The sequence below is a fragment of the Callorhinus ursinus genome, unplaced genomic scaffold (genome assembly GCF_003265705.2).
Source record: "Callorhinus ursinus isolate GAN/ISIS: 27379988/994484 unplaced genomic scaffold, GSC_fseal_2.0 scaffold4, whole genome shotgun sequence".
NCBI classification, from domain to species: Eukaryota; Metazoa; Chordata; class Mammalia; order Carnivora; family Otariidae; genus Callorhinus; species Callorhinus ursinus.
Window position 1 is genome coordinate 159,526,024 of NW_027397066.1, and position 17,376 is coordinate 159,543,399.

The 17,376-nt window shown below is 43.1% G+C and overlaps 1 protein-coding gene across 2 annotated transcripts in view; it reads right to left on the bottom strand.

Annotated features, from left to right (window-relative positions):
• Positions 1–2,768: 2,768 nt before the first annotated feature.
• The window catches only part of XPO7 (exportin 7), a 38,169-nt gene continuing 23,561 nt past the window's right edge, over positions 2,769–17,376 (bottom strand). The window contains exons 18-28 of one of the 2 annotated variants that reach the window (XM_073892642.1): positions 16,889–16,997; positions 15,836–15,942; positions 13,458–13,546; positions 12,609–12,716; positions 10,294–10,376; positions 9,867–10,081; positions 9,252–9,390; positions 7,268–7,428; positions 6,663–6,761; positions 5,422–5,549; positions 2,769–4,370 (exon numbers count right to left, since the gene is read on the bottom strand). In XM_073892642.1, coding sequence (XP_073748743.1) covers positions 4,277–4,370; positions 5,422–5,549; positions 6,663–6,761; positions 7,268–7,428; positions 9,252–9,390; positions 9,867–10,081; positions 10,294–10,376; positions 12,609–12,716; positions 13,458–13,546; positions 15,836–15,942; positions 16,889–16,997 — 1,332 coding nt within the window. In that variant the 3' untranslated portion in view covers positions 2,769–4,276. The remainder of the gene's footprint in view (positions 4,371–5,421; positions 5,550–6,662; positions 6,762–7,267; positions 7,429–9,251; positions 9,391–9,866; positions 10,082–10,293; positions 10,377–12,608; positions 12,717–13,457; positions 13,547–15,835; positions 15,943–16,888; positions 16,998–17,376) is intronic. The other variant, XM_073892643.1, reaches the window with a different exon arrangement.

Genomic DNA, 17,376 nt, shown 5'->3' on the forward strand with positions numbered 1-17,376 from the left:
TTTATGCCGAAGAGTGGAAATGAATTTGCCTTGCCAATGTTTTTTGCTTTTGAGTTTCCTTTTCTGTTGCTGACCATCAAAAAGGCATTTGTCCTGAAGTGGATGCTAAGTATTTGATGAATGAGCAGACAGCAGCAGTCAGGCTGCCCTGAAAACCATAAGGGTTTTCTGGGGAAGGGGGATAATAGTCTAAGCTTGATCCCATCCTCCATTCTGCTCATATGATGTCCCACTGTCTGGTAGCTGATATGTTTAGTTGACCCACTGCTCCTGAAATACACCAAAGTGGCTGACCAGTGAATTCCAGGGTATCTAAAAAACACAAAATAAGATATAATGGACCTGGGAGAAAAGCTACAAGAGGCAAGAATTCTAAGACATTACCTAGCACTTAATTGGCAGTTGTAATTATGGTTGGTATGTACATTTTTGTCCTTTCAAGTTTATTTTTTGAAATATCTAAAATAGGACTTTAAAAGTTACAACCATTTACATTTTTCAAGGCCTTATTATCAGACTTAAGGCTTTTGCAGGTTCCCTGTAATTATCTTTGCTTTCCTTTTTTGCTTTGGCACTTTGGCAGCAGCATTAGAAGGCAACTTAGGTGTGTTTGTAGATCTAGCCAAAAATCTTGGGTGGGGGGAAGGGGCTGGCTGGTGGCAAATAGGATACAGAGAGGTGCTTTGGCTCTCTACACTCAATTCCTCTTACCTCATGACCATGAATATTTTTGAAAGGTGGTCTGTGTCTGCATGTGGTTGAAATTTCATAAGGTGCTAGAACATTTTTCTACTTGGGTGGAAAAAAAAACACAAGTTCTTAAGAAAAGTTCATGTTTGCAGAATATAAAACTCTTATTTCTTAGTAGGTTGTCACTTGTCATTAGAAAATTAACAATTGGGTGAAAGTCATTACTTCTTAAAATCTAAAAATGCAAAAATTTGACCCTTGGCCAAATTCTTCCTCTGATTTATACTTTAGTGGGAATAAATAACCCTTATTTGGGCAGAGTCAACCAAAAAACACCTACATCCATAATACAATTTAGTAATCTGCCACAAAGACTTAAGGTGTTTTGTCAACATAAGGTACAGTCTGTGTCAGGAAACACTGTCTAAAGACACTTGACTTGATAACCATAGTGCCCAGGATAGCCTAGACACTAATAAACTCATGTGTTAACTGAATAAAACCTCCACATGACTTCTTGGGGGAAACCCAATGTTTAAAGATAACTGGTTTTTTAAAGGATGGATCATGTTACATTGCTGATAATTTGACCAGAAAAAATTTTCCTACTTGGCTGTTTTTTGGGTGCCCCCTTTTAACTGCCAAGAAAGGAACACCTTCACTGTTTAAAAAGTTTGATGTGGTTGTGGAAGATTTTACTATGGTGGTTTGTCATGACTGGACTGCACTTAGGGTTGCAATGAGGAGGACACCATCTATGATGAGTTTATTGCCTCTGAAATTGTTTTTTGTGTAAGGGAAAGGAGGGGTCTGGTGTTTTGCTGATCAAGCAGCATCTCAACATAGTGGGGAGAGGGGGTTCTTCTTCCAGTACCCGTGAGAAAGTTGTTTATCTTATTTACTACAGAATTAGAATTCCAGGTCACTGGGGCATGTGACTGGAGTGCTTTGCCTATTAATGAAGCCTGACCATTTTCTACTTCTCTTAGGCTTAGAGACAGACTTGGCTAAGACAAATCAATTCTACTTGCCTTCTAGCCCTGAGAATACAAATTTTTGCCTTCAAAATAACTTAGGATCAAGACAATCCCCAGGACACTGAAACAGCAAAGAAAAGGTAGCAGGATATCTAGATAAGGTGGGCAAGAGAGGCATCTAGGGGCCCCTCGGTAGCTCAGTCCGTTGAGCGCTGACTCCTGGTTTTGGCTCAGGTTGTGATCTCATGCGAGTTCAGCAGGGAGTCTGCTGGAAGTTTCTCTCCCTCTGCCCCTCCCCCCACTTGTGCACACTCTAGAATAAATAAATCTTTTTTTTTTTTTTTTTTTAGTAGCACTCTAGAGCCTGTGATTCACGGGATATGAATCTACATTAAGGCACAGACACAGAGACAATGTTCCCGGCAACTAAGTTCTCTCGTATCTATAGGTACTACAGGGCATGGGGCTGAGAAATAGTCCTCATTAGGGCTGGCCCATGAGGCCTGCAGAGTGGTACAGGGAGAGAACTTAACCTTGAGCTCATCAGGGTCTCACGAGTGAAGCCCAGCCCTCGTAAGAGGGCAAAGGGGCGCTGGGGTGGCTCAGTCATTTGAGCGTCCGACTCTTGATTTTGGCTCAGGTCATGATCTCACGGTCCTGGGATGGAGCCCCACGTCGCAATGCCCGCTCAGTGGGGAGTCTGCTTATCTCCCTCTCCTTCGGCCCCTCCCCCTGCTCACCTGTGTGCTCTCTCTTAAATAAATCTTAAAAAAAAAAAGGAACATTAACAAAACTGGGCTTTCTGCAATTATTACTTCTCTGCTGGTTGCCATGTTATTACCTAGAAGAGGCAGCGTGGCTTCACCTTTCTATCTGTGGCCAGCAGCACTGTATATCTATCTGTATAGATGTGTCTCAACTAAAACAATCATATTTGTAAAAGAAATCGAGTCAGACTTAGTTGAATGAGAAGCTAATTTTACAAGGGTGAGAGGCACCTGTCATCCACTGGCTTTTACGAATGCGTGTTTCAAACATCTTTGTGTGTTTAGAGTGAGACATGTACCTGTAGACACACTAGACTTGATTGCAGAAGCCAGGTCAGTAGAAACCATTGAAGTTTATTGGCGGTCACAATGCTTACACTGTATGCAGCAAACACCCTTACAAGTCTATCCGCAACCTGATCACGCAAGAAAGGATTCACCACACAGTCGCCAGAGGAGAAGGAAAAAAAAAATTAACAGGCTTGTTTTTGGGGGCAGAGGAGAGAAATAAAGGTAAAACCTAATTGATGATGAGTGTCCCATGGGCAAGAGCTGAACTAGAGATGCGTACAACTAGCGGCAGCAATTGTGGAAAAAGTACAAGGCAAATAGCTTTCTCCATTAATTTTCTTCTGTAGGTTAATTTTTTTAATATTCAAAACATTTATTATGGTTTTCATTTTATAAAAATGTATATTTTTAAAGGGGTGGGAGACTGTTAAATACTTCATGCTAGGCAGACCTTGTTATTAAGAACCCCTCCACTGTAGTAACTTCCTCCAGTTCATACATTCACGAGTGCAGGGTACATATATAAATATCCACGCGCATACATCCACACACACTGCCTCAAGGGCTGGGGAAGACTCAGAGTTATTGGCCACGCACCTGGGCCTCTGGTGGACTCATCCAAGTCGCTCACCAGGAGAGCAGCTGGCTCAATTCCTTCTCTCTGGTCTCTACCTTTACAGAGACCAAGAACCCTAAATCATAGAGTTACATCTGACTTGTAAAAGCAAGAGGCATCTGTCTGAGGATGAGGATAAGCAAAGTGGGCAAAAGGATGAAGCTAGAACACCAAACACTTTTAGCTGCAGTTGTCTGTCACTGCAAGAGGCCGAGGGACCTAGGGCAGCATCTATGGTTGAAGGGGAAGGATGGTGCTCCACATGGCTTAGAGTTCCTAATAACAAGGGTAATACAGTAACAGGAAGTGATAATTTTGGGGGCAAGGAAAGGGCAATAAGAAAAAGTATACATTTGGAATTTTTACTTTTTTTTTTGCCTCTCTACACTGTGTCACTAAATATATCTCTGCACGTTCACACATCCTCGTCCAGTAAAGCTTCAGGCCACCAGAATACACATTTTTTTCCTCACTCGCATACACAACCCCTCACATCAGCATTGGTGCACTAGACTCTGTAAAAATTTTTCAGTCACACTTTTTGTTTTTAAACTTGAGTCAATATAAACCTTGTTCAAAATGTTATGAAAAAATGTACATGTTTATACAAGGCAGGTTGTGGCAGGACACTGGGGGTTCCCCCCCCCACCCCCTGGGGTGGCCCCAGGAGGAGGGGCTGGAGTCTCACACATTTGTGTCTCTATCTCCTCCCACCACCCTTCCCACCCAACCCCCCAGGAACCAGCAGCGCCCTGCCCCCTAGTGAGTGCACTCACACCCCTATTCCCTGGGGAAGTAGCCAGGTGACTTTGCCATTTTCCCCACACCCCTGGAGGAAGGAGCCAGGGTCAGCCAGGCCCTCTCCCTTGTAATTGTTTGCCCCTCTGGGCCAGACCAAAGGGCGCTGCTCTGTACAGGTAGAGTCCAAGGAGGTGTCAGCTCATCATATCATTGCTATTCACGCCGTAAGTGGAATTCTTCATCGAGTCGTTGACTTCTCGACGGAATGCCGACAGGTTCTGGGTGAACCTGCAGAGGAGATACATGTAGGTTGGGGGAAGAGGGTGGAGGGGAAAGGTCTTGGACTAAAACATTTCTGGCAGAGAAGCGGCTACTGAGAGGCAGAATGTATGCATCTGTTTCTAAGGTCAGTTAACATCAGTCTTCAGACCTTAAGGGAAAGCTGGGCTAGTTTTGCAACCCTTTCAATCTTGACAGCCTTGCGGCAGACCTTGAGATCTGGTCAAATCTGGGGCGTTGAGGGCCACCTTGGGCTCATGGCAGCACAAAAGGAATCTGACAGAGGTGGGAAGTAACCCTCCCAAAGTGAAGGCATGAAGAGAATGAGGCTGTCTCACTCAATGCTTAATGCCGGAGACCTGTGCTAAGGCACTGTGCTGTCCAGTATGGTAGCCACTCGCCACATAGGGCTACTGAGCACTTGAAGTGTGCCCAGTTCAAATGAAGAACTGAAGCAAATTAGATGAAAGTTAAAATTCAGTTCCCTGATTGTACCTTAATTAATTTTAAGTTAAAATACCATTTTTCAAATTAATTAAAAAAAATAAAACTTAAGCATTAATTCAGAAAAGCCTGATGTTCAACTGACAACCAGACAACTTCTAAGTATGTCTGGTATACCTGAATATGGGAATCTACTTTGTCAACTGTAAATTTTATGAAATCTTAATACAAATCAAGTAATTCAAATGAATATTTAGCATCTGACTTGAGATGCCTGCTAAGTGTACAATACACAGGATCTTGAAGACTTAGTACAATAAAAAGAATGTTAAATTTAACATTAAATTTAAAATTAAAATTCTCAGTTTTTAAATATGGATTACACATTGACATGATAATCTGCATATGTTAAATGTATTAAAAGGAATTTTGTCTGTTTCTTTTTACCTTTTTTTTAATGTGGCTACTAAAAAGTTCAAAGTTACGTATGTGGCCTGCTTTTCTACTGAACAGCACTGCTTTAAGATGGTCTCTAAAAGACTCTTTAAGCAGTCTCCCCTGTTTCGATGACTTGAGAAATTGCCTAGGACTTCTCTGTAGGGCCCCCTACACTCACCTGTCTCTGTTTTTCGTAAGAAGATTTCGCTCGATGCCTTCCATCAGGTTTTCGAAACACAGATGCATAGCCTGCTGCTTCTCTGGTGGCTGGCTGTTCACGATACTGTTCCTTAGGTCAGAAAAATACTGTGGGGCAAGGAGTGAGACAGGGTAAGGAGAGGAGATAGGGATTAGCCCTCCCTCATCTGCAAGGTTGAAGGGATGTTCTCCAAAACACAGAATTATCTACCAAAATGGGGTACCTTTTTTGATTCAAGTAAGTATTTGCTCCAAGATAATGCATCTTTATCTTACTTAAAAATCAAAGAGTTTTAAATGTGTAAACACTCTAAGGGTCATCTGATCCAGGTTCTATTTTTTTTTTTTTTAAAGATTTTATTTATTTATTCATGAGAGACACACAGAGAGAGAGAGAGAGATAGAGAGGCAGAGGGAGAAGCAGGCTCCCAAGGAGCAGGGAGCCCGATGCGGGACTCGATCCCAGGACCCTGGGATCATGACTTGAGCTGAAGGCAGACGCTTAACCATCTGAGCCACCCAGGCGCCCCCAGGTTCTATTTTTTTTATTTTTTTTTAAAGATTTTTATTTATTTATTTAATTGACAGAGAGAGAGAGAGAGATAGCATGAGAGGGAACACAAGCAGTGGGAGTGGGAGAGGGAGAAGCAGGCTTCTGGCTGAGCAGGGAGCCCGATGCGGGGCTCCATCCCAGGACCCTGGGATCATGACCTGAGCCGAAGGCAGTTGCTTAACCAACTGAACCACCCAGGCGCCCCAGGTTCTATTTTTTTTAAAGGATTTTAAGTAATCTCTATACCCAGTGTGGGGCTTGAACCCACAACCCCGAGATCAAGAGTCACTTGCTCTACCAGCTGAGCCAGCCAGGTGCCCCTGATCCAGGTTCTTTTATAGGACTCTCTAGACTTCCTTATGTTTGTTTATGGTGGAGCTGGACCTAGAATTTAGGTCATCGGTGGTCTGCTCTCCAGGTATATTCTCTCCCAGTAATACTTCCTCATCCTTTGTCTGAATTGCCACACATGCTGACTTCTAACAGTTCAGTGATAATGTGCTGTTCAAAGCATGAACAGTACATGCTCAGAAAATGAGCTGTTCTCCCTCGGCTTCACCATTGTGGGGTGTTCCTATAACCTTTCTCACAGTGCCCCGGAAAATGACAGCCAAACGTGTGTCTACCCATGTTTCTGGCTCTGGGCACCAGGGAGATGGCTCTCTTACCTTTTCATTAAGTAGTATCAAGCCAAGTAGGGGCCGGGACATTGACCACTGGTTCCTACAGTCTTCAAAGATGATGATGTTCAGCACCGTTGACAGCATCTGGAAATGGAGCATCTGAGGCAGTGATCTAGTGTGTAGCTACCCAAGGCAAATCTTACTTCTGGAAAGATGCCTCATACAAATAAAGTGATGGCAAACATATGGTTTGATCTGTGTGGTCAGTTACTTCCTTTTATCCCGTACTCTTGTGGCCACTCTGCAGATGCGAGTACAAGCCTTACAGCTGGCAACTGCTGACTCAGGCTCCGTTTATGGCAACGGGTGGCCACAGTCGTCGGTGTAGAAGGAGCACAGGTCCGAGGCATAGGGGCTGGTGTGACGCTCGGAAAAACAATTCAGAACCTGTTTTTCTTCCCAGATTTTTTAAATATCTGATGATTACTCAGCAAACTCAAGATCCACTGCAATTTTAAGGCATAAACTTCACTTCGGCAGCATGAGGCTGGTGAGATGCTAGCCTCCCCATTTTGCTTGGCCTCTCCTCTCTGAGAGGTTCTTCCACTGCCGGACACCCCATACTGCCTCCTAACGCTCACGTTCCTTACCTGCTGGATCATCTCTGGATGCTGCTGCATGATATGCAGAAAGCGGTCGCTCTCCTGGTTCAGGGGTGTCGTCCTCTTCTTGGTGCTCCGTGACAGTTGCTTAAAGAGGTATGTCACGATGTGGTCCAGGCAAGAGCAGCAGCCTGTGCATACCATGGTGTCTGGAAGAAAGAGGGAGGGGTGGATTAGAGCAGGGATATGGAGCTGCTGATGGAGACGTGGGCAGCCAAGTCTTACTTCTGGAAAGATGCCTCATACAAATAAGCTGAGATCCTGTAGAGGTAGAGGTACCCCAGCAGACTGGGAACTGTCCCCAGCTCAGTCAAGGCCTGTGTTTGGGTGCTTTCTGTTGACCTCTCACCCTCATCATATAGCAAGGCCCAATTTTAAGGTTGAAAGTGAGTGTATGGTAATAATGCTTATTATTATTATTCCATATATTAATATATATAATATATTAATTAATAATATCAACATTACCGCTCAATGTGCTGCAGATGCATGTCTTCTGCTTCATAAAAAATAACAAATACTTTACATACAGCAAGTACTTCTACTGTGCCAGATATTATGCTAAGGATTTTATAGGTATTATCTCTAATTTATCCTCTTGAAAACTCTGGGTAGTTGTTCCATTTTAACAAATAAACCAAAGTTTGAAGAGGTTATGTGACTTGCCTCTAGATCACACTGCTAGTAACTGGACAAGCTGTGATGAGAATCCAAGAAGTCTGAGTTACTGGGGGGAGGTCATTAAACCCAGCTTCATACAGTCTATTGACATTTAGAGTCTGTTAGAGGTACCGTATTATCTATGAAGCATTTGCGGGGAGCGTGGCGGGCAAGGGTGGAGGGGGGAGCTGCAGACTCATCTACGCATTTTACAAAGGGGATGCTGCGGCACGGCTTGCGGACAGAGCTCTGACGAGGTGAGGCACAGGCCAGAGGACTAAGGGATGAACCCTTAAAAGAGTCAACCCTTCTGTTTCTGTTTATGCAGAGGTCCCTTGATTTTCAAGAAGCTATAAAATAGCCTTCCAGAGCAGGGTCGGAGTCCTAGGTATGGCTCTGCACCCTGCTGGAAGTAAATGCCTATCGAAGAAGGGGCATGGAGGTGTAACTCACCACAGCAGGCAATCCAAAAGTCATTCTATGTGCACTTGCAATATATCGTGATTATCTTACAGCTGACTTAATCTTCCTATTTGTTTTGCTCAGCCTAATATAAAAAAAATGTATTTTATTCTCTGAATACATGCGTACCTACTGAGACTGCTCAATGGTAGCCTAGGAACAAAAGGGCTGACAGGAACCAGGTGGAGGAGGATGAAAACCGTGGAGCTGTCTGCGTGAGTGCCTTCCACAGCCTCCGCTGTCCTCAGGTTAGAATCCGACACCCTGATGCGCATGAGGGCCCCTGCGTGGCCTCCGGCTTTGTCCCACCCACCTCTCTCAGGCTTCTCTGCACCAGTGTGCCAGGCATCTGGATTTCCTGACTCTCTCTTGCCTGCAGCTGCTGGTACTTGCTGTTCCTGCTGCTAGGAAGCCTCCCCACTAATCTGCTAACGCCTGTGCAGCTTTTTGGCCCATGGTTTTTTATCAGTGCTTTTGGCCAGCCTTGTCTGACCCCACTTCTCAACACCAGGAGTTTAGGTATTCTTCCCGACAGCTCTCACAGCACTCCCTCCTCACCCCCACTGTGGTGCGGAAGTAGGTAAGTGCAGTAAATAGGCACTGGTCTACATGTCTGTTTCATCTACCAGATAAAAAGCTCCTAAAGGACAGGGACTGTGGTTATTAATAAGTACTGTACCCTTAGTCCCCAGCACAGTGCTTGGTCCTCAGGATAGGGTCAATAAGTATTTCTGGATGAGAATGTATCCATGAGTCATACATATACCCCAAAGCAGTAACCCTTTCAGATACCGGGGCAAAGTTCTCCCTTTCTTTTAAGTGGTAAAAACCAAACAATCCATGTGCTCACCAAGTGCAGTAAGTCCTTCAGAAATGGAAGAGAGAATATACATGATGACATGAGGTTCCAGGCTTGCAATAAAGTTCATGTGGTCCTGGGTCAGGACTTCCAGTAGTGAATAGTAAGACTGGCTGAGCTTGGGGTAGTCCTGTGGGAGAAGAGGACAGAAATCAACTTAGGCGTGGTGTACTTCAATATGCAGGAAGCAAGACTTTTTTTTTTTTTTTAAGATGTATTTATTTATTTGAGAGAGAGAGCATAAGCGGGAGGGACAGAGGGAGAGGGAGAGAGAATCTCAAGCAGACTCCCCGCTGAGCACAGAGCCCAACGTGGGGCTCAATCTCATGACCCTGAGATCAGGGCCTGAGCTGAAACCAACGGTGGGATGCTCAACCGACTGCACCACCCAGGTGCCCCAACAGGGAGTAAGATCTTAAATGAAACAGCTCAGTTCCCTTCAGATGGGAAGACAAAAGAGCTAGTTGGAGTTAGCTTATAGTTCTCCAGAGAAACATTCAATCACAGTGTCAGGCAAAATAACAAAAAACCCCAAACCCCAAAACAACCCAAAACACCTGAATATGATGAGGGGCTCGGATCCTGTCAACGAAGCTTAACACTTACCAGGAGGTCACTGTGGGGAATAGAGAGGAGCAGCTTGATGAAGGTCTGTAGAGCATTGTCCAGGGCATCATCTCCATAGAGACGGAAGACTCCAAAATTGACGTAGCTCCCACTGAGGGCTGCCTTCAGCATGGAGAAGCAGATGGAGATGCCCTTGAGCTTCAGTGCATAGACCTGATCCTTTGGGACCTCTCCTAGTGTCAGGATGCGATTGCCTGAGTAGACAGACATGTGATATATACATTTATTCAACCACATTATTACTGATAGTTTAGGTCACCAACTCAACCCTCCTATTCGAAAGGCCCTTGGTGCCAGGGGCCCTGTCATACTGTCCTGGCTGTTGCCAGGGCTAGTCTACACTGCATACAGTGTGGTGACTGAGCTGGAATTCACCCCTAAGGTTCTGCTCCTCTAAAGCACGTACCATACATTGTTATCATCTTGCTGGTTTCTCTGAAGAGTAAGATGCCATTGGGGGAAGAGACATCGAATTGCAGTCGCTGGGATCTGAGCAGAGAACACAGAGGCAGAGAAAGTCAGAGGTATGCTGCTGGAAGACTGGGGAACTTCACGCTCTCATCTGAGTACCCTGGGTGATTCTTTTTGCACTAAGATGTGCAGATTACCTATCCTAATGTAGATTAACCAAGTTAAAGATATTTAACCAGTGACAGAGCTTCTATCTTGAAGACTAACACGCTAGACTCAAGTTCTGCTTCTCAAATTGAAAACACTGAAAAGAAACAAAAGTGAGGCAGCAGATGAAACTATTTTCTTAAAATTCTCCATTTTGATTGAAGTATGGCTTCTATGAGTCATTTCTTAGAAGGACTAAATCATGACCCTTCAGACATTAACCTATGTTTACCTTTATAGCTTTGGTGGCAACTAAGGGAGGGTACAAACGTTGTTACCACTTGATAAGAAGAAAAGAGGTGAAGGGACTGGGACCGCTACTAGAGAAAAGTAGGGGAGGCAAGCGTTTGAAACAACTTGAGTTCTGAGTTCCTGACTGTTCCCTGGACCAGAGCACCTCTTTGGTTTGCGCCACCTTTTGATGAGCTGCTAGTTGGTCTTTTTATAGACCCTGGTAGGTTAAAGCCTCAAACCCCCAAGGGTCCTTCTTGATTCTTCTTTCCTTCCCCCCACATTGGATCCATCAAGGTCTAGCTCTACAACATGCCCTGAATCTATCCGCTTCCTGTCTGTTCTTCTGCTTCCACTCTTGCCCCTCTACAGTCCCCTTCTTCACATGGTAATAATGCCAACAAGGTCATTTTATTTTATTTTATTTTTTTTTTAAGGTCATTTTAATCCTGCGCTTCAAATAGTTCAGCAGCTTCCCACTGGCATTAGAGTGTGCGTACCTTCCTCACTCCTGCTGGACTAAGTCACTACAGGGCTGGGCCTTGGCCTGTCTGCCTGAGCCGTCCCCTCCCACGGCCTCCCTCATTCACCAAACTCCAGCCAGTGGCGTTTTTCTGTCTGCAGTCCCAGTGAGCTCATCCCATCTTAGGACTTTTGCAGTTTTCACAGTTTAGAACACTCTTTCCCCTTATTTCTGCAGGGCTACCAGAATCTCTCTTGTCATTCAGATCCCAGCTTAAACATCACCTTCTCTGAGAGGTCGGTTCTCCCTCCTCTCCTTTAATTCCATTTTAGTAACTTTTTTCTTCACAGCACTTACTACTATTTGAAATGATTTTCCATGCTTGTTTTACTGTTTGTTCTCCCAGAATGTAACACCTAAGAGGGGAGAGGTTTTGTCTGGCACAATGGCTAGGAAAGTGGCTGGCAAAGAGTAGATGCTCTCAAATATCTATTCTGGAAATGATTAACTCTTGACTGTGAGGCTCCCGGGAGGCTATCGGCTCTTTGAGTATTACCTACCCCTCACTGAAGTAGTTTTTAAAAATTAATTCTCTTAGGAGAGCCATGAGAGGCAGATACACGGACCCAAAATTCTAGTGAAGTCAAGGGGGTGGATTTTTCTTTTCCTCCATCCCTAAATTCTTGGGCAAATTTAAAATTTGGTATTTTGGAAGTCTGTCTTACTTTCTTCTTAAGTAAATCTTTACCCATCCAGCTGCAATTTGCTGAACACCTTTCTTAAAACAGGGTATTCTAAGGCGTCTGGCATTACTCTCAACTGTCTCTCTGAAATGTGGTGGACATGACATCATGACTAAATGTGAACTTTTATATGTGGGCGGGAAAGTCAGAATACTGGTTGCCAGATTCACCTCTCGTAAGAATTGGTTATCTTTTTTTTTTTTTTTAAAGATTTTATTTATTTCTAACAGAGAGAGAGGGGGAGAGAGAGAGAGCACAAGCAGGGGGAGCTACAGGCAGACGGGGAAGCAGGCTCCTCGCTGAGCAAGGAGCCTGATGCAGGACTCTATCCCAGGACCCTGGGACCATGACCTGAGGAGTGAAAGGCAGATGCTTAACCGACTGAGCCACCCAGATGTCCCAAGAATGGGTTATCTTGAGACTCTTTCCAAAGTGACTTATTTCCTGCAAGCAGCTATGACTTTGTGTGGCTGGGACACCCTTCTTCCAAACAAACCAAAACATATATATACACATTAACTTTTAGAGACATTTTTCAAATTCTGAAAGCAGTGAAATCTTATTATCTTCCACAATCTGACCAAACACGAGGTAAAATCTATTGTCCCAGAATTCTCTCATATAAAAGGGCAGTTATATCCTCTGAAAAATCTTCGTCTGGCTTACCTGTTATGAACTAACTCAGCCATCAGCTTGAGCACAGGAGTGGTACAAGCTGGATCATGGTACCAGAGCTCAATTGCCCGCTGGAGAATTGGCATGTAGGATGGATATCTGTACATGAAAAGCTAAGGAAGAATTCTAAATCCAGAAAGGTACAGAATTGAAAGTAATCTCTCCGCATTGGCCAAGCACAAACTGTCAAATGAAAGTTCTCCAACTGCCTGTCTTCTGCTTGCTAATCTTGCAGTCTATTAACCCGAAGGTGCTAAGGTGACTGTGTGCTCCTGGAATTGTAATAAGCATACAATAATGCACTGTCATTTACATAATGACTTTGTTCTGAAGAGAATAATGTATCTCGTTGTTAATTTATCTTCTTTTCCCTTCTGTGACATGATAGGAAATAAGCTATTTCTGTTATATATAACTATTGGAGAAACAGAGGCACTCAGCTTTGAAAGGATTTGTTCAAGGTTATGAATTCAACAAGGTTAGACTTTCTCATTCCTAGGAAAGTTGTCTTTTTTTAGTAGATTGAAACGTCTCCTTTTTCTGACTGTAGCAAACTTCACGTGCAGCATTTCCATAGGCATTTGTATCTGGGACCCAGAAGAGAACGTGGGAAACGACTGCCTTCATTTCCCCGTCTCTCTGACCTGAGCAGGCAGCCCTCCGCCATTACGCCACCGTGGAACGGCAGCTTACAAGACACAGGGCAGGTCTTTGGGCACAACTCCTTGCCTTCGTTGCCTCCTTAATCCTCCCTCTCTCCCTTCCCTGATGCCTCCACCGCCCATCCACACTCCGGTTAAGGCTTTCAGTGGCAAGCCTTCCTGGTCTGTATTAGGATACATCCACTCAAACAGCATCATGAAGCTGGTCTTGGCATTGAAGGCGAAAGCTATCCCTCTCAGGTCTCTTACGAGGCCAACCAGAGTTCGCTGTAGTAGAAGGCAAAAATATATTAAAATAGAAGAAAAACCAAACGTATTAACTACTTGACGGGGTGTCACAAATTCTTCCATCATTCAACAAATATTCCTTCCCAAATATTCTGAACTGATCTCTTCCATACTAGGATGGAATCTTTTTCACTTGGATAATTAGTTTTGGAAGCTTGTTATATACTAAGAAAAAGCAATGATTCCTGGTCCATCACAGCAAAACAAGAGGTTGATAAAGTTTTAAGACACTATGTAAAAAGGAGAAAAGCAAAAAAGCTTGATTCAAGAAGAGTTAGAAAAAAAAAAGGCCAAAAACATTTACACAAGAGGCAGAAGGACTATATATCCTAAAGGTCCAGTACCACAACTAATTACAAAGGCACCAGTGCCGCAGGAAATCAAATGCAGACCCTGCTGGGAGGAAGACACAGAAGCCTACAGGTTACCTGCCCCTCTGGCTGGGGTGCCTGGAAAAAAGACTGATGTGTCAAATTTTGGAGCTATGAAGTTATGCTTTTATGGAAGAGATCGCAGCCTAAGAGGTCAGATACCATGCCCAGAGTCACGCTTCTAAGTGGCCAGAGGGCCAGGCTTAAGACTCATACCATCAAGACTCCAAATCCACTGCGTTTTCTCAGTAGAACTTTTACTTGTCCTACAGGCCTTGAACAGCAATAAGACTGCTTTGAAAAGCTAACAGTCATCAACACGCTCAAGGACATGGCACATTTGGGTGTCCTGATTCATTTGTCAGAAATGGTTGCACTTCTGCTAACATAACAGCCTGCTTTAAGCAAAGTTCTATTCCTAAATTGATACATAAGCTGTTTCCAAGTCTAAGACATGGTCACTCTAAAAGACTTATTACATGAAGTGTAACAAAGACATGGATCATGCTTGTAGTTCATGGCCAAAATGTTCTTTTCATTAATTGTACTTGCTTTGTATGGAACTAAAGTGATGAAAAGGGTGGCTATTCGCTGATCTCCCTCAGTTATCCTTGGTATTGGCTGGTACTCTAGCTCAAGTTACTGCCATGCTCCACACTAACCTCAGCTTTGAATGGTATCTATCTCAAGACCCTGGTATAAAGAGGAGAGAGAGCGCTAGACAAAGTAGTGTTGCTCTCTGACTTCTCTGATGATTTGGAGACAGAAAACTAAGAGGCTTTCTAATGATGAAAACAGAATTTTAGGATATTAGGTAAAGCCTGGCATTTTGGGGGCAATACTCCTGGTATTTGGTGATTGTAATTCAGCCTCAGTGTCATTATGAACACTGCAAAAAAGTCCTACAAATATTAATAGCCTAGTGTCTTCTGGTTTTGGTGCAGAGACCTATAGATAAGGAAAGCCGGTGTGTGTGCAGATGAAGAGAGCAAAAATCAAGAAATGATAATTCTGAGAGCCAGAAATCAGTAACTAAAAGTAACTTTAAAATTCCATATATATGGAAATTCACAAAGCCTTCTAAATGACTCCTGTCAAAGAAGGAATCTTAATGGAAATCAGATAATACAAAAAACTGAATGATAATGAAAACGTTACATATAAAAACTATAGACTCTGGAGACTTAGAGCATTAATAATGTTAATATACTTAATGCTATTCAACTGTACATCTAAAGATGGTCAAGCTGGTAAATTTTACGTTACGTGTTTTTTTTTTTACAATTAAAAAAAAAAAAACAAAACACCCAAAACCAATGTGTGGAATAATATACCTAGAGGGACATTTATGGTTTTAAATGATTATATTAGGAAAGGAGGGCGGAAAAGAAGTTAGGACAATGGAGAAACCCCAAGGAAAATATATGAAAATAAAGAGTAAAAACAGAATAGAAAATACAGATAAAACAGTTTAAATAAGGAAAAAAAACTTATTTTTATGAAGACTAATAAACACATCTCTGGCAGGACTGATCTAGATCAAAAGAGAGAAAACACTAATAAGCAGTATTAAAAATGAAAGGGGAACATAACTAAAGATACAACAGAGATTAAAAAGGTAATAGAAAAATATACAACTTTATGCTACCACATCTGAAAATGTAGACAAAAAATCCTAAGTGCTGCTTAAGAACACACTTCAGCATAAAAATAAGACTTTATAACTCTCTACTGGTTCTTCTATTTCAAAATCCCAGGAGTCCGAGAGATTAAATAAAAAGTGAAATCAGTGGAAAATGTACGGAGGAGCACTGTTTTCTGCAGTGCTGGCTAATCTAGTCTCTGTCAGGGGTTGCCGGAAAGCAGAAGCTGGTCAATCAGTGGGTGAAGGACTCACCTTTGCCTCTTGCTCGTTGAAACTGTTAGTGCTAAACATCTGGGCCACGGCCTCAAACGCTGCTGTGAGCGGCAGCATGAACTGCTCATACTGATCTTCATCCTCTCCTGTAAGGGAAACCACCCAGGCTGTGACTCCAATATAAAAAATTCCCAAAGCTGTGTGTGCAAGGAAAATAAGATGGTTTGAAAGATGAGCAGACCCAAGGATAATTCAAGTGGGCCCCTTTATAATCCCCACGGGTATTAGTAGTAATTTCAGAATGAAATGTAAATAGATCATTTTTAAACTAGAAGAGGCAGAAATCATCCAGTCCAAGGGACGTCCACATTTTTTTCTGACACCGAGCCACAATACCAGAGGTTCATATGTGTACAAGATACTATGTTTTTATTTACTTCTTAAGTGAGAGTTAACAGTCAGCTGAGAAAGGCCTGAGTCTGGTGTATGAGAACCTGATGAGACTCATACTTGAATCAGGTGCTTGTGGAGGCTCTCTTCACAATTTTCTTTTCACTAATCTTCCATAGAACTAGAAGGTTTTGTAATGTTATGTAGTAGGATTAAACTTAAATAGCTCAAAATGAGGATGACAGCACTGAGTTGCAGTCATTAGTTGACCCAAAACTGCTAATATCACAACAGAGCTAGAAAGGTTCTTCAGCCCTGCGGGTTCACATGTGCTAGTGAAGTGGGGCATGGAAGGTTCTGTTGACGGTGGGTTGCGCCTTCATTTGGGGTGGAGGGGTTATCTGGCCAACAAGATGCATTTAGGACTCTCAATTCTCTTAACTCTCAGAGGAGAAATATGAATAGGTTTTAAAACCACTGCACATCAGATGAAACTTCTGGCACCATACTGTTCTTCTCTTCCAGTTACAGGGACCATGACAGCATGATGTGTTCTTGGCGAAATCAGACTGTTATTTCAGACAGTTCTCTTACTGTTGAAACAACAGGAAAGACCTCCCCAACATCCAGTTTTCTATGCTCAAGTAAGAATTTAGCACAGTGCCAGACTACTGCACGAGCCTCTAGGATTTATTGCAGTACCTAAATCCACCATGAGGAGACGCCCAAGTGCTGTGTAGAAGGTAGTCCGACACCGCATGTCTGTCAGATTGGACTGATTGTTAATACCCAGAAATGAAAAGTGCTCGCTCTAATGAAAAAAAGAAGACAAGTTAAAAAGATAAAGACATGGGTCACAGGCAGAAGGCAAGCCAGGAATTTCAGAATTACGGAGCCTTTTCAAGCTAATGACTATATCGTCTTAAAAGTACGAGGGGGATTAAAAAAATTTTTTTTGGATTACTGTTTTTGTCTACAACTAATTTATCTTCATATGAATAACAGTAGACAGCATCATCACAACTCAGATCATCTGGCTCCTGAAGAGCGGCTCAGATGCCAGTTAAGTGTGATCTGGCAGCATGAAGGGAGTCAGGGAGCAGTCTCTGGCTTGGGGGGCACTAAGGACCTCAATTGAAAACATCCCCTTTATATGGCTGAGGAAGTGTGTGTGTGGCTGGCTGGAGAGG